Source organism: Melozone crissalis, unplaced genomic scaffold, assembly GCF_028551555.1.
Source record: "Melozone crissalis strain CALT ecotype California unplaced genomic scaffold, PUWL_Pcris_2 ptg000006l_1, whole genome shotgun sequence".
Taxonomy (NCBI): domain Eukaryota; kingdom Metazoa; phylum Chordata; class Aves; order Passeriformes; family Passerellidae; genus Melozone; species Melozone crissalis.
In genome coordinates this window covers 40220222-40243464 of record NW_026535784.1, presented here as the reverse complement: position 1 = coordinate 40243464, position 23243 = coordinate 40220222, and the positions used below count along the sequence as shown (strand labels likewise).

The 23243-nt window shown below is 38.2% G+C and overlaps 1 protein-coding gene across 1 annotated transcript in view; it reads left to right on the top strand.

Annotated features, from left to right (window-relative positions):
- Positions 1-20926, top strand: part of PPA2 (inorganic pyrophosphatase 2) — a 34740-nt gene extending 13814 nt beyond the window's left edge. Inside the window, exons 5-12 of the mRNA XM_054291868.1 lie at positions 602-721; positions 3071-3157; positions 4443-4569; positions 12144-12271; positions 14034-14119; positions 15160-15229; positions 19652-19691; positions 20745-20926. Coding sequence (XP_054147843.1) covers positions 602-721; positions 3071-3157; positions 4443-4569; positions 12144-12271; positions 14034-14119; positions 15160-15229; positions 19652-19691; positions 20745-20773 — 687 coding nt within the window. The 3' untranslated portion in view covers positions 20774-20926. The remainder of the gene's footprint in view (positions 1-601; positions 722-3070; positions 3158-4442; positions 4570-12143; positions 12272-14033; positions 14120-15159; positions 15230-19651; positions 19692-20744) is intronic.
- Positions 20927-23243: the final 2317 nt, after the last annotated feature.

Below are 23243 nucleotides of genomic sequence, written 5' to 3'. Positions count from 1 at the left end.
TCAGTGCTTCTTTCGGAATAAGAATGCCTTCTTCAAATGGTAGCTTAACTTGTTCCAAATCTGTGTTAAGTTGGCATTTGCTGACTGTGAGGAACTTGTGCTTGGGAAAAGCATTTGTATGCTGAGAGGTGATGGAAAAAAAGGGGGTGTTTGCAATTGCAGAGCAAGGAGCAGAGAGCAAGAACATGAAACATTTCCTCTGTGGCTGTCAAAGCTCCTCTTGTTGAAAGATGTTGTGCCACCATTTGCATGTGTGTTGAACTTGTACCATAAAGTCCAAGAGCTTCTGACTTAAGTTCCTTTCAGTTTTTATGTTTGACCATGACAGCCTCCTTAGAAATTTATTACTTTCTCTTCTAGATTCATTTTTTCTTGCATACTTTACAGCATTATTTAATACCTTAATAAGCAGCTTTTTGAATATGACCCTTGAGATTCAGAGTGAGGCTATAGTAGTTTTAATAGTCCTCAAACCACAAGCTTGTGCTGCCAGATGGATCTTTCTCACTGGTTGGGTATGGAATTAATTGCTTTCCATTTTAACATTCTCCTTCTCTCTTTTCCTCTCCCTGCTCCCCACCCTCTTTCACGATCTGCTTAGATTGCCACAGAGGAGCCATTGAATCCCATTAAACATGATACAAAGAAAGGCAAGCTTCGATATGTGGCGAATATCTTTCCTCACAAGGGTTATATATGGAATTATGGTGCCCTCCCACAGGTAACATTTTTGTTATAATGGTGAAAGTTTTCTGTCTTCTGTGTAAATTGCCTTGTAAATCTTGGATACTGCCTGAATGCAAATCAGCTGCAAGAGGGGTGATTCTCTTTGATACATTTGTAAATTAGGATTTTTTTTATGTTGAACTTTATTGTGTCCATAAATTTTGATCGGAATTTGGGTGTGGGAATAAATAGGAGCTGTGTTTTCAGGAAGGAGTTAAATGATGAAGAAATCTCAAATCTTTAGTCTATGCCTCTGTACTGTACTGATAGAATTAATTGTCATGGTCTGCCATTCAAGAATATTTTGTCAAGTAGACCTTTTCTGCTTAAACAAAGCATTTATTTAAAAATTCATTTAAGATTTTCATGTATTGCAGCTTAAATTTTAATTGGGATTTCTTAGTATCTTTAACGAAGAGGAACACAAGGGCTGTTCTTTTTTAGATTAAACCTCAACTGCCTTCCTTAACATTTCTCTGAACTGTGAGACTTTACTGATCATGACACATTGAAAACTTTGAGCCTTGAAAAATGGCTGAATTTTTGAGTATAATGAAAAGCTTCAAATTTTTTTCATTTCTGTGAATAACACATTAGACTTCAATTAGTACTGAAGAACATGATGGAGCTTGAAAAGAATAATTTATTTTCTTTGCACCTAACTGTATAAGCAATGAAAGTTGAGTCCCAAAAATCTGCTTACGTGTTTGATCCTTGGAGAGGAGATGCTAGGCAGGTTCTTGAATACAGCAGTGAAATCTTGCCCAGTCAGCAGTGTCAGTAGACAAAGTTTCCGAGTAGGTGTAGTTGGAAATGAGCAACTCCATTTAATGTTTTGAAATTGTGTGTTCCTTAGTTCAAAGCCAGAATTATTTGAAAATGTAAATATTTTCCTTCGAAAAGTGCATTATTTTGGACTTAGAATACTTTCCTCAGGAGAAATGTTTGGCATCCCTTGTTACTTGGTGAACTGGGGAGGGCTGAACGTAATTGTCATTTTTAATTTAGACTATTTGCTATCATAGCAGAAGTTGCTGTGCTGTCCAGAGAACAATACTGTTCCTTCCTTCTAACTGAGAGGTTAAGAGGTGTGACTGGGCAGAAGAGAAATACTGCTATAATGCAGCCCTAAATAAAAAGCACTTTGGAAGGACAAGAGGACACAGTCTTAAGCTGTGTCAGGAGAAGTTTAGGGTAGACATTAGAAAAAAAAAATTTGCAGAAAGACTAACTGGGCATTGGAATGGGCTGCCCAGGGAGATGATGAAGTCACTGTCCCTGGAGGTGTTTTAAAAAAGGCTGGATGTGGCACTCAGCGCCATGGTTTAGTTGATGAGGTGATGTTAGATCATAGGTTGGACTTGATGATCTCCAAGATCTTTTCCAGCCAACCTAGTTCATTCTGTGAAGAGTACTGGAAAAGTAAATACAAATTTTAAGATCTCTCTTGATTTCACTTCAGCAGTTTTTTGGTAATGATTCTGCTACCTAAACATATTCTTTTCATCATTTTGCCTTCCAGTATCAGTCAAGTTCTCAAGAGCAAGTTTGGGGTGGAGTTATAGTCACAGACCGTAGAAGCTAGCAGCATAACTCCTTGGAAAAAAAAGTTTTCTATAATCTTTTCAACAACACCTAATTGGACTCACAATTCTTAACAGAAAAACTTCTCAACTGTAGGATGAATTACTCATTGCTTCTTAAAGTAGAAACAAGTACTTGTAGTAATTAAGTTAGTATAACTCAGCTAGGATTCCTTGCTTGTGCAGTATTCAGAGCTGGGGTTTAAACTTTCCTCTTTAGTCTTCAACTCTTAGCTGTCCTTTGGAATGTACATGTCTCAAAATACTCAGAAATGCTTCATACCTAAATCTAAAATCTTTAAAAAGGTTTTTGGGTGCTGACAAATATATGCATAGGAGTGTGGTTCGCTCAAAGCTTAGATGTGTTAGAAAAGAATTTATGTTAGTATCATGGTATGTAATAAGTATAATGAAAATGTAATTGTAAGATGTCCCAGCTTGATCCCACTATCACTAGTAACTAGAAAAATCCATATTCAGGGTCCTCTGATGCCTGAATCACTGCAATTGGGTAAAATGTATCTGTTGAGTCATTGACACCGGAAAAATATGTCCTCAGTAATCCTCATGTCGCTTGTCCTGAGTATGAGTTACACAGTGTCAGACCACTGGCTGTTTACTTTTTCTCCTCCCATTGAGCAAGCCTGTTCTCAGAAAGCTGATGTTTTTATTGTTACTTTTGCTAATCTTTGTAATTTAGTGGTAAGATGAGTTGTAATTGCAGTTCAGCAGCTAACTGATAGTTCTCTTTTCCTTGGCAGACCTGGGAAGATCCAAACCATACGGATAACCTTACAGGATGTTGTGGGGATAATGATCCTATTGATGTTTGTGAAATAGGTTCAAAGGTTTGTATTTGTCAGGATTAATTTAATTTATCAAGGTTAACGTAATAATTTGGTAGCAACTTCTGAAAGAAAAGGTCAGATGGAAAACAAGAAAAGATGTGTTAATAATGTTAGGGACTGACAAAAGTATCAATAGAGGATCTAAGGAGAGAATAGGTGAGAAAATGGTGGATTTTTAGAAGGGACGGGGGATGGTAGGATTTGGTAAAGTGTTTATACTGGCTAAAAGGGAAAATAAAAGAACAACATCCTGAAGTTGTGTAGTTGGACAGTAAGTTTTGGGTGAAGGAAGTGACAGTTAAGGTTTATTTCTTTTTTCCCTGTTAGCAGTATTGGAGCTAGGAACAGGTTGCTGAAAAATGAGGAAATATGACAGCATCATGCATATTAGAATTATAAAGTCAGACCCACAAAGGAGGTAGTTTTGATTTTACTCATGGGTGCTAAAAGAAGTAGATCCTCTTTTCTAGAGAAGACAGGAACCTGCTGCAGTGTTGCGGAGTTATGAGTTGTGGAATGGATAGCTGAAAAAGAGGTGCAGCAAGGAGCATTGGTAGGTATAAAGGAAAGGTTTAGCTCACTGAAAGAAAATTCTACATATCTAGAGGCAGCAAAGAATGGAACAATGCTGTGTCGAAAATGAGGTTATGAAATGGACGAGTTTGAAAGAGGGATCTCTTAGGATATTTCGGTATGGGGAAATTTAATTAATGACTTCAATGAAAGTGGCTTTATTTGAGGTAAGAAACCTAAAAATTAATCTCAAGGGATCCAGAAAGAGTTAAAGAGGAGATATTAGCTGGTAGGGAGAAGGTTCCAAAGAATATGCAAAAATGGTTGTGTTGGTATTTCTGGGGGAGTGCTATGCGTTTATATGTGTATATTGGAGTCCAGAGGAAGGAATAACAAGACAGAAAATAGGACCCTGAGTTCAGAAAGTAGAGAGTCAAGGGACAGGAAGAAGTTAAAAAATGAATATGAGATGCTTCTGACTTACAGTTTGGAAGGAAAACCAACAAAGTGTGGGGGAACTTGGGTAAAAGGGAATGAAAAAACTTTATCTACTTTTCTACTTAAATAAATGCTGACTGGAGAATTGATGATTGGAGAATAGTAACGGTGGAAGAAAGATCTGCAAACACACTACACATCTATTTAGTATTTCTAGCTATCTTGCAATTTTGTTACAACCTGCTGGTCAAAAATGTAAAACTATTTTTTTAAGGTAAAAGAGAAGTTTTACGTGTTGTTTTCTAAATCTTTGTGGCATTACTTTCTGTTTCAGGTTCGTTCTTCTGGTGAGATTGTTCAGGTGAAGGTCTTGGGTCTTTTAGGTCTTATTGATGAAGGAGAGACAGATTGGAAGATAATTGCCATCAGTGCAGATGACCCAGAAGCTCAGAAAATCCATGGCAAGTATTTTTGTCTTTCCTAATGCAGTTATGTCAGAAACTTGCCCAGCAGAATAGTGCCTGAGTTTAGGCCTCCCAGGATAAGAAGCAGATAGTGGAAAGGCAAGACTTTTTTGTTTGTTTGTTTTGGGTTTTTTGTTTGTTTGGTTTTGAGTTTTTGGTTTTTTTTATTTTTGGTTGTGTTTTAGGTCACGTGCTACCTTCAAGTAGGACATATATGCTTTCACACTAAACTTCTAAAATGGTTTGCTTGGATTTTCAAAGGGACACGGCATGCAGAAAGTTTTTTGGCTCCTGAAACACAACTGCCTTAGAAAGTGACCTCCAATAATTACAGGCTTATGTATTGTGTAGTAGTGCATACTTACCTGCTCTATGTTGTGTAGCACACTACTGTTTTCCTTTTTGAAAGTGTTTGTTCCTTTTATATCTACAGGCATTGTGTTGCATTCGGACAAGACATTCCAATGTCTTGCCACTTTTAAGAGGCTTGCTTCCAGAGTTTGTTGCTTAGTGTGGACAATTGGGTTTCACCTTTTAGCTTGAAAATTGGCAAAATAAACTGCTAATGCAGCTTACCCTCATCAGCCTTGATGATGAGCTGTGCAGGGGGAAATATCCTGCTCAAACTTGTCCTCCCTGTGATCAGACTTGTGGTATCCAAATGAAACTCGAATACTGAAGTGTGTCCATGTGAGTAGCACATGAGGTGTCATTCTGATGTGTTAAAACTGCAGGAAGTTAAGTTTTCATAGCACAGGTACAGTGCAGTTTTTCTCTGGATAGATGGAGATTTGCTTCCTCAAATGGAATATTACTAGGAATCATGAGTCTTAAGTGAGGTTTGTCTAAAACTGGTTGTTAGGAAACCAGAAACCATATATACCATCAGGTATGTACAATGAGAGCCTGCTCTTTGTTGGTAAGGGAGCACCAAGGTGCAGAGTAGCCTTTCTGTAGGAATAGACCAATCCAGTTGCTTTTTAAAGAAGTGTGTTTCTCAGCCATTGAGGTTTTTTCATGGTTTCTGAATGTAAAGTATATCACTGGACTAGTCCTTCATTCTCAGTTTTCTTGCAGGTTACTTTCACATGGAGAATACTTGACTTGTGGGGAAAGAAGGGGAGAAGAAGAGATGAGGAAAAGGAAACTCTTGGGTTGATGCTGATTAAAATCATTGGGCAGATGAATTACTGCATAGTGTTTATGACTCTTTAACTACTTTGACAGTTAGAGATTAAGAAGTTCAGCTTAAGGAAAGAGTAAGTAATAGTTTGCTGTTAATGTCAGTATCAATTTAAACCACTCTGTAATGTGCAGTAAAATGCAATATAAGTGTCAGTAGTTAAAAGAAAAGTGAATAGCATTTCATTTCTAGGCACTGTTCTGCTTAAAGACTGACCTTTTCTCCCTGGCAATTTCTGAGAGAATGTGGTCAGAAAAGTGGATGAGAGAATTCAGAAGGGGAGTCCACTAAGCAGGGGCAAAACTGTGGTAGTTTATTCCACTATTATTTATTATTTGGGGTTAACTGTCTGTATTTGAAAGCTCTCTCTGGTTTTTTGGTTGGTTTTGTTTTTGTTTTTCCCCAGGTAATGACTGATTTATATCAGCTCTATTACAACTTTAGTTTATTTGGGCAGGGAGAAGTAAGAGCTTTAGTCTTAAAAAAAGAAAAAGTAGTAGGAGGAATGGGCAAACCATTGCCTGTAATTGATTCCTGTGTGCATCCTTTCTTATCAGGGATATGTGCAAAACTTCAAGAAGAGAATTGTTCTGAGATTCAAAGAAGTGTAGAACTACTTATCCAGTTTAATATGATTTCCCTTTGGGATTGGAGTTGCAGCCCAAAATTTACAGAAAAAAGAAAAGGGGGGGAAAAAAAGCCCCTGACTGCTTTCAGAAGACATGACTGGCTTGCAGTGTTTAACAGCAATCATTCTTCAGTCTGAAAACAAACAAATCTGTCAGAGCAGGCAGTACAATGTGTCCTTTTATACTTGTTTTTCCCCCTTCCCAAAGTTGTTAATTATTTCAGCATAAAGGCATGGCAGCTACGGATAAAACCAGTCTCTCCCTCTGTAATTGATGTGCTGCTGTGTTATGGAGGTGGCCTCCTGGGGAAGATGAGGCTAAGTGTTGCCTTCTAATCCTGTCCAGTCACTTCTGTATCATTTGTTAAAGATTTCCAACTGCACTGAGAATCATCACATTTGCTTTCAGCTCAGTATGTGCGGAGCCCCCAGTGAACATTTGGAAAAGATAATTTCAAGACACCAGAGTGGTGATTACTTGCAAACCCCATCCTGAGCCTGGACTGTGTGTTAACTCCCTTTGTCTCTTTAAGCACACACCAGGTACCCGGGATATTCTCCTTCCAGGATTGCAATCCTTCTCATAAGTGCAATTGATTTTTCTGAGACTTCACAGAACTCAGAACTGAGAGGTCACAACTTCTGAGTGCTTCTCATTGTTTATTCATAGCACTCCACTGGACTGTGTTGTGCAGGCATTTATTGATAAATACTGGTTTAAATTGGAAACCCTGCCTAGAGCTCTGTGTTTCACACAGAGCAGTGAGAAACTCTTGTTTACAGTGACAATACCCAGGAATGATAGGCAGTGCTTAGCATCTGTTTTAAGTGGGAACTCTGTCATCAGGAGGAATAGCAGGGTCTTAGTGTCTTTTTGGACTGACTTTGTAAGGTAATCTGTTTGAAATAATAGCACTTAATTCTGGTGGGCATAGGGACAATCTCTCCCCAAATACAAGTGGTATGTCAGATGCAGGCATCTGTGTGAGAAAGATAAATCTGATCATGTCTAGTTGGAGTCTAAAAGCAACTATTTCATTAAGATCTGGCTTTGTGCTGTTGTGTTTCTGCTCAGGCAGTTGCTAGGCAGATGGCTGTTAGTAGACCAGCGGAGCAACATTAGACCAAACAACTCTGAGAAAAGACCTAAAAGCTCCTCCTTGCAGACTGAAACACTAAATCTTGGTGGTGTAATAGGCTGGGTTGTTTTCTTTATTTTGTTGGAAGTAAATTTTTGTGGTAGAAAGGTTGCTTGTCTGCTTATCTCATAGTCTGGATTGAATTTAATATATTGGAGTTCACTTGTATATCTAATGCTTTTCTAGTTTGGGCTCAGAAGGGATGAGTGACAATTTTATGCTGTGATTTGGTCTAAATGTATGTGGCATCTTCATATTGGACAAGAAGTTTTAAAAATCACTGGCAGTTGAAGCAGGAACTGTGTTTGAAGCAGTGTATGAAGTCTGGCTTTCAAAAGGTCATCTTGCCCTCCTTCAGCAAATTGGACTAATCATGTATTAGTCCATGGCATTATGGAGGTGATTTACTGGCCTGGAATCTTAGCAGCCATTTTTGCTGCCATTGCTCACTGGAAAGATGCCAGGGTCTATTCAACAGCAGTTGGTGGTATCTGCTGGCTTTATTGTGCTACCTTTTGCTGACACTGGTGTAGTTAACTGTGCTGTGTTGCCATGCTGCTTTTACAATACACATCTCAAGATAGGGTTTAGTGATAAAACCCTAAATGGCAAAACTAAGGCATATTGTATATTTTGTACTAAATATTGTTACAGACCTTTACATGTGAGTATATTTATTCACAGAGATGCAGCAGAGGCCCAGAAGACCTTTGTTGTGGATTTGTGTAAGCACCCAGTATAAAGAAATTAATTTGCTGTACCAAGTCTCCCCTCCTACCCCTTGCACAAAATACACCAAATGCCTTTATATGGAATGTAGCTGCAGCTTCCTGTAAATGTTTATAAGATGTTATTAAAAACATATGTCCTCTCTTCCCACAGACCTTGTTTAGAAAGCTTGCTGCAAACATGTTGTTTTAGCTTTGCTTGCTAGAAGCAGCATCTGTTGTACTAAAAATGGTAGTTTGTACAAATGCTTTTGTTGCTCTCTTCTGTAAAGCCAGTTAGAATTAGGATCTGCATTCATGTTAGCTCACTCCCCTGACAGAGAGGTAGCAGCAGTTCATGGTGCCAGCCTCTAGGGTTTTTCCTTATGCACACTGAACTGCAGCCCTTAATGTGATCGGCGGTCTCTTTTTAACCCTTGGCACTTAATTTTGGTGCCCAGAAAAATGAGACCTATGGTTGTATGCAGGCAGTGTAGAGTAATTCCCACTTAGAGCCCTGTGGGGACCTGCTGATAACATAACTGCAGGAGCCTGACCTGCTCTGCTGCTTTGAGCAGGGCTTACTGGCAGAGATCAAACTGCTTTGGGCCTCCTAAACAGTTGCTGCTCCCCAACCTGCCCCTTTTAACATCAGTGTGAGTACAGTGAGGGAAGATAAGCAGTCAACTTCAAAAAAGACTCTCTTAACAGTGTTTGCTGAAGAAAAGACATTTAAATTGTTTGCTTTTTAAAAAAAATCATAATAATTTGAAGCTATCTTCTGTAGATATTAGTGTAGTAAATTATTGTACTGCTTAGTGGGATCTTCTCTTTTACCTTTCTTTGCTTATTTTTTTGTTTTCTGGATGTGGTTTTTCTCCTTTCCCCCCTGATATCCCAAAGAGGCTGTTTAGATTTCAGTGGAAGACAAACTGTCTTTCAGGTTTTTCTGTGGTGACTTTTAATGAACTGAAGAGGTGGCTGTTGAGTGAGTGATGCAAGAGCTGCTGTTTTCCTTGTATTTTGTATTAAATGCTGACTCCACAGCAACAGCATTGATACTTTCCTGGGGTGTGTTTTATTGCATTGTTGCATGTTTTTCTTCTGCTTGCCACCAACTTCCGTTATAATACAGATGTTCTGGAGTCTTTTTTTTTTTTTTTTAATCAAGCATTCAAATTTCATTTGATGTTCAGTAGCTGTCTTTTATAGTAAAGAATAGTGAAGTGAAGCATAGGGATGAAGGAGAAAAGGAGAATACCTTGCAAGGAACCCAGGAAATAAAAGCAACCAATGCCCTCCTTCTTAAGTACTCAAAACCAGAGTATACTCCATCCATACAATGCTGTAGTATGATTGTGTTTAGTCACTTTACTTGGGCAAGGTATTTTCCAGTAGAGAGAGTGTGAAATTCAGGGAGACAATTCTATCCATGAAGATTAGAATCTCTAACAAAAGGACATAATGAAAGTCTGTCTCAAAGCCTATCCTAATATTTGAGTCCTTCAAATAAGTGTAAATAAAACCTATAAATAAGGGGCAACAGATGGAGAAAAGTACCAAGTGCCAGTTAGTAGACTGTAAGGCACTTTTGATGAACAGTTTTTATGGGAGTAGGAGGCAAATAACCAAGTAGTGGGAGTGGAGAAGCAGAGTTAGGAGAGACATTTGCTGGAATAGGAACCAGAAAAAAGGAGCAGCAGTATGAGAAAGTATGCTTGAATTCAAGTAGTATCTAGAGATAGAGGTCTGGAGTTAGTCTACTGCTGGGAGCCAAGGAAATTGCTGCAGCAGCCTGGTTTGCTTTACAAACTTGAGGAGATACTGTCTCTTCAACAAGTGTTAGATGTGAATTCAAACTTCATAAGAGGAGGAGATGACAATGTTTTAAGTTGGAAGAGGGATGTTCTCTTGCTTGGAGAGAACAAGATGATACATTGGGGTCCTGAAACTGATTGATTGGAATTGGAGCTGCAGTTTTATTAGTGCCCAAGTGAAGCATTCATCCTCCAACCAAGATCCCACCCTTTTCTAAATCATTCCTTCTTGGTTGGTCTCACCCACCCCACCCTAGTGAGAAGCTTTTTGTGCTCTTAAACACGTATTTCAGCTAGAAGACCTAGCACAGTCTTATGTGCCCTTGCTTTTTTCTGGGATTCTGCCAGTGAAATTCCCTGATCTCCTACAGACAGATGGCCAGCAGCCAAGTTCAAAATGTGTTTTACTCTGAGCCCGTAAACACGTAGCCCTGTAAAGTGTGTGCAAAGCAAAAATTTACATGGGGTTCTTCAGAGTTTCATGCTTTATTCTTTGGGTAGTGGAAATGCAGTGGAATTTGGCAGTGGCATCTATGACATGCTATTAACACTCAGAATGTCTTCTGAGGCATAGGTCTGGCCTCCCACTTCAGTCTACATGTCTTCTCTCTTGGTGGTCTACTGAGAATTGAATGGTCTGTAGCACAAGACCTTTTCTCTTCGCTTATTGTTCTCTTCAGAAATACTTTGATGTCTTTGTTCAGGTTCACAGTGAAATTTTAAAAGACATTTAGGCAGTTAAAGATACATGACTAGGTATCAATTCCATAGACTAAGCAACTCTGATTTTCTAGGACTGGATAGACAGAAGAGCATCTTAGCAGAAATCACTGCTGACCAGATGTCATCAAGTGAGGCGTACCTATGGGAGAAGGTAATGAGGGAGCCAGGCAGTATTGAGAGAGAGCAAGAAGGAATGAGGAAGGGAGACACGAGCGAGTCACTTGCAAAACACTAGAGGAGACTAACACCTTGGAAGATGGCCTGAGCAGAGTGAGGTTATGGAATAGTTGGTAGACTACAGGAGTAAAAGGTCAGCTCCCATTTCCATCAGAAGTGACTGTGGAAAGGAAATAGAAGATCACACCGGTACAAAGTATTTGGCTTCTGGGATGGACGAAATCCTTTATGACATCAAAATTATTAGAACAGTGTTGAAAGCTTTTGCTATGTAAACATGTTGCCAGGGAGTTAATTTGTTAAGGGGTTGATAGGGCCATGCCATTGCAAGTGACAGAAGTGGTGGCTGTCTCCAAGGACAGCCCATTAAAATTTGATATGCAGAGCAGGTAAGGGGTGGAGAATCAGGAACTGCATCGTTGATACGGCAGCGTAGTCTTCAAGCTGAATTACTGTGATGTTTCATCTCTCTGCATACACCAGGGTAGTGTTCATCTTTGCTTCACAAGGGTGTCCCACAAATAGAATACATTCCTCTTTGTGTCCTGTCACATCTTTGTCCATCAGGATTGTAGAGGTAGAATTGTTTGTCACTGTGAGTATGCAGGTATCAGTAAAGATTATCAGTAAAGTTAGTGTTTAGAGCTCCTGGCACGTCTCTGTCATGTCTTGAAGGGGATGAATTTGGGACTAATGTGAGCAAAAAAGTGACTTTTAATATAATGTTGACAAGTCAAGCCTGTATTTTGTTAAGAGGTCCTGGTTTAAAGATCCATGTGTTGAAATTGTTTTTATAGTTATTCTTCCGTTATCAAAAAAGGCTCGTAGGCCCTGCAGTTGCTGGAAGAAAAAATTGTGTCAGTGAATAATCTAAGTATTGCAAGAGCTACCTACTGAGATAAAGATAGGATTTTCTTCTCCTGTCACAAATATGGTCCTTTTATTCATTGTACCTTTGGCTCTTAATGAATGAAGGGCAGGAGATGACTGCTTTACCTGCTTAGTGTGGTTGTGAAATCATAAGCTAGCAACTATGGGCAGCTAATGTAATAAAGTAAAGTTTACCAATCACTTTGAAAGTATTCAGTGAAATCAAATTGCTGCAGATTCTTTAGGAAAATTTAAAAAATTGATGTTCTGAAACCTGTGAGTGAAAATGATCAGTTCTTTTTTTTTTTAAATCTTTTTAACCTACAGATATCGATGATGTCAAGAAGCACAAACCGGGTTATCTTGAGGCTACAATTGACTGGTTCCAATTATATAAAGTCCCTGATGGTAAACCAGAAAATCACTTTGCTTTAAATGGAGAATTTAAAAACAAGGTGAAGATAATGCAAAATTAAAAATACATCATTCTGTTACATGGACTCTAGAATTTTTGGAATTGTAAAGGAGGAAGCTTAATGAAAAGAATTTTGGTGGGAGGGACTTCTGTGTACAATTTATTAGGCTAGGATTAAATATTGTTTCCTGCCTACCATTTTGTTCCAGAAAAATGCATAGGTCAGTAAAGAAAGTCTGAAAAAAAAATTAGTCCTAGTCCTGATGAGATTTACACATGCATCTGTGTGTTTGTAGATGTTTTTTAAAACATTTTCATTCTCTGTGTCAGAGTAATGAACAGATTGTCTTTTCAGTTTTTTCTGTAGTCCTGTTGGTAAAATTTTCTAACTTTTGTTTTTAGGGTATGCAGTTTAAGACAATGGGTTGCAGATTTTTTCATATTTTGTATTTGCTCAAGGCATACTTTTTTCTGTTAAATCTCTGTAAAAACATTTGGAACATTGGGCTTGAAGGCTGAAAAATTACTTGCCTTATTTTTTTTAGAAAACCAGCTTTTTAGACTACTTACAGTAAGAATGACCAGTGTTTGAAAGGAGATCGGACTAGGGAATAGACTTTGTTGAAGGAAATACCTGGATTTTTCCAGAGAAATTGGATGTGATTTGAGTAAAATTGCTTTGCAACTTGTGCATTGCATGCTCTGTGTAGATTATTCTTGGCAAAGAATCACAAGTTTCTTATGAATGATGTCCATGTGTCGGCCAGTTCAGCCTTGCAGGGTGCTGTCAGAGTTACGTAATGCCTTCTAACCAGCACAGGCAGCTTTACATGCTTTGTCTGGTTAAAGAAATGCCCTGACTCCCCTCTGCACTGAAACTGCCTTTTAAATCAATAGTTGTGGAGTTGTAAGGCTTGATAGCCCGATCTCTCCCCTGTTCTCCCAGGAACTGCTCTTAGAGGTGCTCCTGCACTGTAGAGTGACAGTAGACCAGTGTATCCCTGTCAGGCCATTGGAGTTGAGCCTGAAGGCACTAAATGCCCTGAGATAGCTGGTTTGGAGCACTTGAATAATTCTCAAGCATTTCTAGAGACCCAGGATGTGATGAGGCAGCTGTGGCTGTGCTCCAGCAGCTCTGGTGAAGTTCACAATGTTCCAGTGGCACTTTTCCAAGTCACTCCTTGTTAACAAATGTGAATGTTCAGTTGGCAGCTTTTTGCAAGTCTAGCTGTCATCATCTGGACACCGAGGGCTTATTTTACATTAATTTTTGGAAGCTTTTTCATCCCAGCCCCACTCCCAATATTATTTTTCTTTCAAACAAGCAGAAACTCTTAAGCAGCTGACATGTTATGTTCCTGCAAATGCTTAAGTGTATGATTGGGCACTGATAAAGTAAATGCAAATTATGCCTCTAGAGGGGAAACTCAAACAGTGACCTGCATCTCTAAGGGTGGAGTCATAGCTCACACACTTGATCCCATTTAGAGCCTGGTTCAGTTTTCTACAGCAGTAAGGATCTCTGTAGCATCTAGTGCTGATTTCATTTCTTTCATGTAGCATTCGTGTTTTGTGACTGCAGACTGAGGGAAAGTCCTGAATGTGTTGCCAATATATTTGATAAACAGTGAAGTTTGTTTCTTTACATAAAAAGGGTGTTATATTCTCCAGAAATTTAACGAGGCCTCAAAGGAGGTGCCTTAAAATAACCTAGGAAATAGTATGTTTTAATAAACCAGCTCTGTGGCTTTTTTCTGTTTAATAACATTTTAATTTACAAAACTTTCCTTGTTTTAAACTAGGATTTTGCTGTTGAAATTATTAAATCTACCCATGAACACTGGAAAGCTTTGCTTCATAAAAAAGTTGATGGAGGTGCTATAAAGTGGTATGTATCCAGTCACATCTCTTGCTCTTCATATTGTACTATACTGGTGCTATTCAACAAGTTGCAGCTGTCCATGAGCTGCTTAGATTTTTTTTTTTTAATTTGAGATGACAGGAATATTAATGGGTTTGATAATTAATTGATAATAAAGCATGATTGACTAATTTCTCCTTGTATGATGATGATTTACTGGTAAGTGGCTCCAGAAATGAATTGATTACATAGATGTGACATTCATTACTTCAGCTGTTGAGAAATGGTCCCAAAGTGTTTGTTCAGAATTGTTTTGGGAGAATCTTGGGCCTCTTCATTCTGTTGCTTTGAGGAATTGAATTTTGTGCAGTTTATTCTGTAGGACCTTAAAAACTCACGATCAAACTAATTTTTGGTGTGCAAGGATGCAGATTCATAGGGAAACATTTCTGCCAAGGATGTGGTCCCAGAGTTTGTCTGGAAATACTATAGCTATGTGCTGCTTTATGTAGGTGCAGAATTTTGGCCTGTTTTTCCTTCTTGTTAGATACTACAGGTGGGTTGCTGAAGTAACCTGCTGTTACTTCCATGATTTTGTGGTACATTCCAGGTAACCTGCTGTTAGTTCCATGGTGGCCATGCCTTGCTGGCCGTTTTGCAAGGCACAAGAGATGGGGTGTACTCACATCATCTCTGCTAGCCATCGAGGTGTTCCTCAGCTCCTTCAGGAAGTGCCAGTTTATTTCTGCTGGCTGCTTGAATTTAGCTTCTCCACTGTGCTCCTCTGCACTGAACGCAAGCTAGCAGCCAGAAGCACTGAGTGTGAGCAGTGCTTGCATTAATACAGAATACACAGCCTAGATACCTCCTCAAACACAGAGAAACAAAGAACACCCTTCCACACACCTGTTCCTTCCAGCCTTACTTTGTGGCTTTCGCTTCCTCATCTCTTGCAGATACACATTTCTGAGCTCTATATGTGATGGTGGGTTTTTTCCATAAGTACTGAATTGTGTGTGGCTCTTTTCTGCTGATGGATAAAGCAGGTTTTTAATTTTATTTTTCAGCACAAATATTCTGGTGACTGGCAGCCCGTTTTGTTGCAGTGAGGAGGATGCCCGATCGATTGTGCAGTCAGTAAGGACGTTTACTTTTTTTCACCCCTTTTTTTCTTTTAATGATTAATTGGAAAAGACTGTTCAGAGCTCCAAAACTGAAATAAAGCAGCTAAATTGAAATGGTCCTTCCTTAAGCAAAAATTTACGTAAAAGGAGGAGCAGAAAGGTTGTGGGGAAAATGTAAGCATTGTGATATAAACCTTTCATTGCAGTGGTTCAGTTGTGCTTCCTGGAAGGTTCATTACTGTTCTGGTGGAGTTCTTTCATTTTTTCTCCTTCTGTGGTGCTGTTTCTTCTGATCCTGAATAGCAAGATGGACTGCTATTTGTATCTAGCCTGCTGTCTTCTCTGTCTCCCCTGTTGCCATGAGTTACCACCCAGTGTTAGAACTCATTGACAAGCTGACTGTAGTCCCTAATCACTAAACAGACCCTTTGTTTGTCTACTTGCATAATTAAATGCAATGCTGTAAGAGAAGGGATGCTTATTTGAATGCTTCTTAAAGAATACTTGTCATATTCTGAAAATTAACATAAAATTAAAACATGCAGGTTTCCTGTTCAGGCAAGAAAAATATCCTGCAGGATTTATGCTTTCATGTGCAAATGTTAGTGGAGGAGAATTTTTTCCATTTCAAAATACACTAGTTTTGATGCCAGAAATTAGGCAAGGTTACCAGAAATTACATGGAGAAATGTGCCCCCAAGTATTACTTTTTCTTTTCTGACATAGGCTGTGACTGAGCCTGTGCTCATGACCACATGAGGTACTCTGCATGTGTGTCTGGCTGCCAGGGCACCCAGTGTTTCGCCTCACCAGTCACAGCAATTGTGCAAGTTCAGGTGTCAAAGGACACGCTGTCCAGTGTCTGTGCAGTTAACATTCCAACTGCATTTCTAGTAACAATATGTTGTCCTGGATGCTGTTGTGTCACAAGCAAATGAGACTGTCATTTGGAAAGAAATGTTGGTTTAAGTCATAAATATGTGTAAAACCAAACTTTTTCCTATTCAGGTACCTTGCTTTCAGCACTTCTTTTAAAGCATTTCTGTGTTGCATTTGTGAATGTTGACTAATGGGACTGTAAATTTTAAATGAAAGAAGAACTGTTTTTGGAATTCAAATATAATTTTAGACATGTCAGTCACAGCTATAAGCAAGTATTTACCTTCTCTGTAATTCCAAATTTACAATAAATATGAGTCTTTATATGTAACTAAAGCTGCAAGTCCAAATATATTAAAATTGTTAGAAATGTGCAGAGGAAATATTTTGCATTCTCTGCTCTTTGTACTTTGAGGCATGCAGGGTAAATAATCATTAAATCAGCAGTATGTCTTACTTTGTTTCTCAATAACAAATTTTTTTTTTTTTTCCCCCGTGGTTTTTGGGGAGGGGAGGAAGTTAGTAAAATCAGTTAATAAAATAGATACCTTGTATCAAACTGTAATGCCTTTCTTATTGGAAAGCTTCCCTTCTTATCAAATAGTATGACTTCCTGCCTTTTTTGTGCCTCACATTCATTTAAGTGATGGTGTTTTTGTGAAATTGTTTCCACATACTCCTTTCCATCATTCTGTTTCAGTTCAGCCTAAATATTTTAATTACATCTTTGTAGGGTGCTGCCTCTTGGTGCTTTCCAGACAGGGAAAATGTGCAATACTCTATTATAAATGCTGTTCATACTGCATGCAGCTGCTGATCTGCAATAACTAAAAAAGTAAAATGGCCTTGAGATAGGAATCATGGACAGTTGAACTCTAAATATAAGCAGGGAGGTTGACTTGCACATTTTAAGCAGGTATCTTTTTGTCTAATACACTACAGTGCATGCTTTGGTTGTCAGACATTCATCTCTTTCACACTGAAGTGAAAGTACGTGAGTGTTGGCTGCAGAATTTTAATGGCTGTGGTGATTTCAAATGAAAGCTGCCTGTGTTTGCAGAGAGTTTTGTTTGGGTTTTTGATGTTTTGTTTTTAATTCAAACTAAAAGCAGACACATTTTCCTCTAATTTATATCCATCTATTAGGTCCTGGATAAAAACAAAATAATGAAAGCTGAAGCAGATTTTGTGAGAAACACAGTGAGAAATGTATTTCATCTACTGCAAAATTTCTGAGCTATTTCTGCAGTGAAAGTTGGTTCCCTACAATTCTTTTTTCAGCGTCAGATTTCAGTTGCAGCATTTTTGAGCAAGTGATTATTGCTTTAAATCAGATATATTGAGTTCTCAAAAAAACCCTAGAACAAAACAAAAAAACCCAAAGACCCCAAAAGCCAAGAGGCAACGCTCACTATTGCTGTGGAAAAGTTTTCATGGTGGGCAAGAGAACTATAACAGAACCAAATAGAAAACATTCAAATCCTTACCAAGGTTGCACTAATCAGAATTTCCTATAGATTTTGACTGTGTGGTTCCCAAGGTAGTCCATTTGTTCTCAGAATTATTTGACCTTTTGTTACTTTACAGATGAGGAACTAGAATGGCTTGTCTGGGTTGGGGAATTTCCACTCCACTGAGGCAGTTTCTAGGTGTTTGGCATATTGGGGGCAAACTAAGAATGATTCCCTAGCAGGTGAACTGCCATGACCATCAATTCCAAAGAGATAAAAGATAACCTGTGCATTTAAGAGCAAATACTGAACATTTGAACCGGCCAAAATTACACCAGACCCCTGCAACTACAAATCTAGATGAATTTATCACTACATAGTGAACGTTTCTGGTGTTCTCTAGCCTCTGAGAGTTGTTTCATCTGTGTCTCAGCTCCAGTGTTGGTATATGTTGCACACTAAACCCAGGAGTCACAGGGCTTTGTAATGAATGTGTTAGTGCCAAGATACACTGTTTATTTCAGGCTTTTAAGTGTTGCTGTCTGTAAAACTGACCAGAACCACCAAGCCTTTGTTTAATATTAATCCTAAGAATTACTTGCTCTGTGAAGAAGCTGCTGAGGACTTTGCAAGTTGGAAAATCTCCAAGACAATCTATATATAGTTAGTAGAGCCATGTTTCTCAGACTTATCACATAATTCTTTCTTATAAGACTGGAAAGTGAGCTAGGAAAGATTTGCTTGTCTCTTGATAAAATGCAGAACAGTGTTTTACATGGGAAAATATTTGACTTTTCCTGATAATTTAAAGAAATCTCCAACCAAATTTGAATCTGTATATTTATTGATGTGTTTTAAATAATTCAGATCTGAGCAAGAAAGTTTGTTTGCTGCATTTCTCCCCACACACTTTCTGTGAGAACATTTCCATTTGGGATTTAGTAAAGGTAGAATTTTTTGTAGTGGCCAGTTGTGAAATGAGATTGGTGAAGTTTGTTTTTATTAATTAATTATTTTATTTGGTTTTTTTAATGGTGTTCTAGATGAAAGTGTCGTGTAGTGAAGAGATTCTTGGTTCAGTGAGATGAGAATTTGATCTAGTCATGGTGGGAAAGTACTCCTTATCTTAAGCTTTTTCAGCAGAAGTGGCAGGCACCTGCTTATAAATGGTGGCCTCTGGATCTCCCTGTCTTATGAGATAAAGCTTGGGTTTTGCTGGGAACAGAGGGGCTATTCTGCTGATAGGATCTGGGTTATGTTTGTCATACTGGTACCTCCTTTCAGACCAGTCACATAACCCCCCCATGCAGGTAATTGTCGTGGATAGGTGGGAAGTAGAATCCTGCTTCTTCCTTCCCTCCTCAGGGGCTTTGTTCTGCTCTTCAGTGTTTAGAGCCCTGTGCCTGCTCAGATGCAGGAGGGCTGTGTCACACCAGTGCAGCTCAGCCCAAGTGCTCCTGTGCTAAGGAAAGACAGTGGAAAATTGTTACATCCTGATCATGAGGCAGGGTGATTCCAGATGTGTTAAAAGTGTCTTTAATTTTGTCCTTTAAATTACAGGACAAGACAGGCTGTGCGCTCCTGTGATTGAACAGTGGCATATCTAGCTTTGGAATGCCAGACCTGAATTTTAAAACAAATAGTCACTTTCTACAGAACTGAATTATTCTGTCAACATGGAATTGTTAAAGAGTATCATCACACATTTATTTTAAATGGTTTGCTTGTATTTAATGTAAATTGTATGTGTGTGTATGTATTCACATGCATACCTGACAGTGAAACATGTAAAAATACCTTTCTAGTTGTTATACTCTTTAGATGTTAGCAACAAATCCTGTTATTCTCAAAGGTAATACAGTCATCAAAAATCCCCTTTGCATTAGGTAAGGTGTTAATCTATCACTCATTGTTCATGTGCTTGTTTTGTCATTTATGAGCAACAAAGAAATTTGTACAGTGGGGATGAGAAATCTATAAGGTAGACTGTTGTCCTGTGGGGGCATCAGAAAATTCTGGTTTAGTGAATATGGGTGCTCTCTATGAAACCTTAAGTACTGAGATGTTGGTTTAATTTTTTTCCCTTTTTTTTTCTCTTTTTTTAGGCACCAGCATTTATGAATGGAGATCCTGTTTCACCAGAAGGTACCCTTTTTCTCAGATGTCATATGACTTCTCTTAATTGCTGGCTTTAAAAATTGACATGAAAACTGTTTTGGTGCAAAAAAGCAATTTTGTGTATATGAAAATGAGAATAGCTATATCCTGTCATGTGGTTTTGCCTGTCTTCTGCTAAATAGAACATGAACAGAAATTATGAATGCTTTCTGGGAGAAGATTACTTTTGAGTGAAAGTGTAGTCCACATAAAAAGATGATCAGACAAAAATTTTCTCTTACTGATCATGCAAGGCAAATGCATGACATTTATCCTTTTTAAAGGAGATTGGTTGCTTTGCCTTAGTTTTTTGTCATTCCTCACAGTAGGTAACTAATCAAATAGCTCCTTTTCCTCAAATTGACATAACCTTACCTAATTTTCAAGTGTAAGTTCTAAAGACAAAATTTTATCCTTTCACTGTTACGATTGTTTTTCTTGTTAACAGAACATGTGTTTTTCTTTAAGAAATAAGAATGCATCCTACATTTTCAATTTTAACTACTTTAAAAAAAGATTTTTCTACTGGCAGGAACTACAGAGAAGGCATATGTGCTTTTTGAGATGGAGAGAGTTACAGAAATACTAAGTTAAACTTAGTCATGAGCCAAGTGCCAAAGTGTTTGAGGAGCAACATCTGTGTAGCCCATGTCATGGGAAAGCAAGTTGCATTCCATTTGCCTTTATATGGCATGCCAATAAATAGCATTTATTTACTAAAGGATCAGATCTTAGACCTCTGACAGACAACTGAACATCATCTGCCTGATCTGTGATGTTTTCCAGGGATGGTCACAACAGTGTTATAACTTGTTGCAGGACTGGTACAGCCAAACTGTTAAAATGAACAGATACTATTTTGAGGCCATGCTTTTCACAGGGTGGGGAATAGAGTTAACACAGCTAGTACTGCTAACATAGCAGTATTGTTATGGGAGGGAAGGTAGCTGAAAGGGCAGAATGTTGTTTTTTCAAGTGTTTGTATATGACTAGCTTTATAGAACTAATGTCACTCTTGTATTTTTTGTTTGTTTGTTTTAGTTGATTCCTGGTACTTTTTCCCCAAGTGATCATCAAGGTCTTCTGAACGTGCATCATCAAATCTTAAAAATCATCCCTTTGTTTGAAGATGGGCAAAAGCACTGATTGTTGGATTCCTGCTGAAACAACTTTTCAACTTGTGTAAACCTTCTCTAATGTAAATAAACTCTGCCATTATTAAATGAATGTTTCCTTTCTATGTCTGTGTAGGGTGGAGCAGAGGGAAGAGGAGGGGCTTGCTTGCTTGTTTGTTTCTGAATCTCAGAACTGCAGAGCTGCTCTTATCCACACATGAGGTGTGCCAAATGAGATGAGAGATAAGTTGTCTTCAACCCTGTTCTCCAGATTTTGGAATAATTGAACCATTGGGTGTTAATTTCTGTCTCAGGACTTTACTGGCCACCCTGACTATAATCCGTTTGAAGTTGACAGTAATCTTTATGTAAGAGGCTTAGGAGTTTACCATGTTTTTTGATAGGTGACTGTTTCCTGAGTTGCATTTACTTTTGTGCCCAGTTGTCTCTGCAGGCTTCATAGAGTTAGGAACAGAGCATGCTTGCTTTAAAAAAAATACAACATTCCTCCAAAGATTAATTCGACTAGGAAGGACTAATGCCATAACAATTGAAGTAAGGATGCACGTGTGCTCTCTGTTCTACATCCTGTTTTGATAACTTGTGTGTTTCATCACACAGGAAGGATTTTCCTTATGGAAAACTTCCATTTTTAGAACTGTGTATACTTGTGATAATTATTTGTTCAATGAGACGAGATTAATAAAATGTACAGAACTGAGCTTTGTGCTTTCATGGTACAAATATCTGCCATTTTTTCCTACTGCAGGATTATGTTTGGCCACAGTGTTCATTAAAGACAAAAAAGGCAGCTATTAAGCAGAAAGAGAGGAAATGATAATATAGACAGACAGCTTTATCCAGCTTGTTACTGAGACCGAAGGTGAGCATTGTCTGCTTTGTCCCATGACGGAAACAGAAGGTTAGCGCTGCTGACACAGGGTGGGAATGGAAGACAAAGAACAGCAAAAGTTAGGCTGTGGCTTGCCAGAGAGGATTAACTTTTCCTTATAAAGAGTAAGTTTTTAGTAAGAAAGGTTTCACCTTTGGGAATGTCTCTGATTTTAGGATAAAATTTCCCTTCTTTAGACTCCTATAGTGTATTGTTTAGTGTACAAGTACCAGTCACTTTGGAGATTTCAGTCTGGGCCTCAGCAGTTTAGAGGAGATGAAGTTCTCCCATCTGCATAGAGTTTTGCATTGTTTTATATGCAGGGTTTAAGTGTGATAGGACAAATGCAACGTGAACCTCAGATATTAGGGGCTACTTTTATTTTTTGTAGTCAAGAGACCTGTTGCATCCAGCATACACTTACAGCGCTGATTTTCCATGCTTTATTTTATACTTAAGAATTCTAAGTACTGCAAAATTATACCCCCAGGTTTTCTTAAACAGAGTAGATGTTTCTTGAGTGGCTTGTGTTGGCATGCAGCCTCTCAGGATGAGATTCCTCTGGTTAGAGGTGAGCTCTTGTAGCTTGCAGAACAGCTGCTGTATTTTCCCATATGGTAGTACACCTAGGAGGCTTGCTGTTTCATGAAGTGCTTAAGGACAGCTGAACAATGAAGGGCACTGTGTAAATCAAATTATTTTCCCTCTACATGGTCACTGCTGTCTTTTTTCTTACCTTTTTTTTAGACAGCATGAAAAGTCATACCCATGTAAAAACCAAATATTGATTACAAATGCACCCATGCTGAATTATCAAGATAGGCCGTAAGTTACTTCATTTTTACTTCACATAAATTTTAGCAGTATTCTTTAATTTCTAAGTATATTTATGGAATGTGGTTATGAGTCTCAGAAGCAAAAATAAATTTTTAAATCAGATAAGGCCTTGTTCAGGGAAATAACAAATAGTACTTGGGAAAACTGAAAACTGAAGTGATCAGAGATGCCTAATACTACCGTAAATTTGAAAATGTTTAAGTATGTCTTTCTTATTGAATATGGATATAAGCAGTTGACTGTCATGGTGAAAGTAGTTTGAAGGAAAAGCAAGTGTTCATGTTCATTCTTTGAAGATTTTTCCCACGTGGGATATAAAGATGTGCTGTTACACGTAGCTTTGCTGAGAGAATGCACTGGATATTACTGAATATTTTCAGAAATTAAGCATAATAAAGGAGCTATAGAGAGATGGGACAGAGAAACTAGAATATATTTTTCAGATCCTAGGAAAAAAAGTCTGAAATAAGCATTTCTTTTGTTTTATTTTCACTTTTTTCACAGGCTAGGCCTTCTCTTTGTGTTTATTTACGTATATTGTACTATTTAAAATTGGTTTCATTTTAGCAGGAAGGTAAGTGTAGCAGTGCCCACTTTTCAATAGTTTTATGAAAGGAACTTTTTTATATCTGATACTCCTGCAAATGAGGACATTAAGAGAAACATCACTTTTTTCTCCCAGAAATAAATCCATCC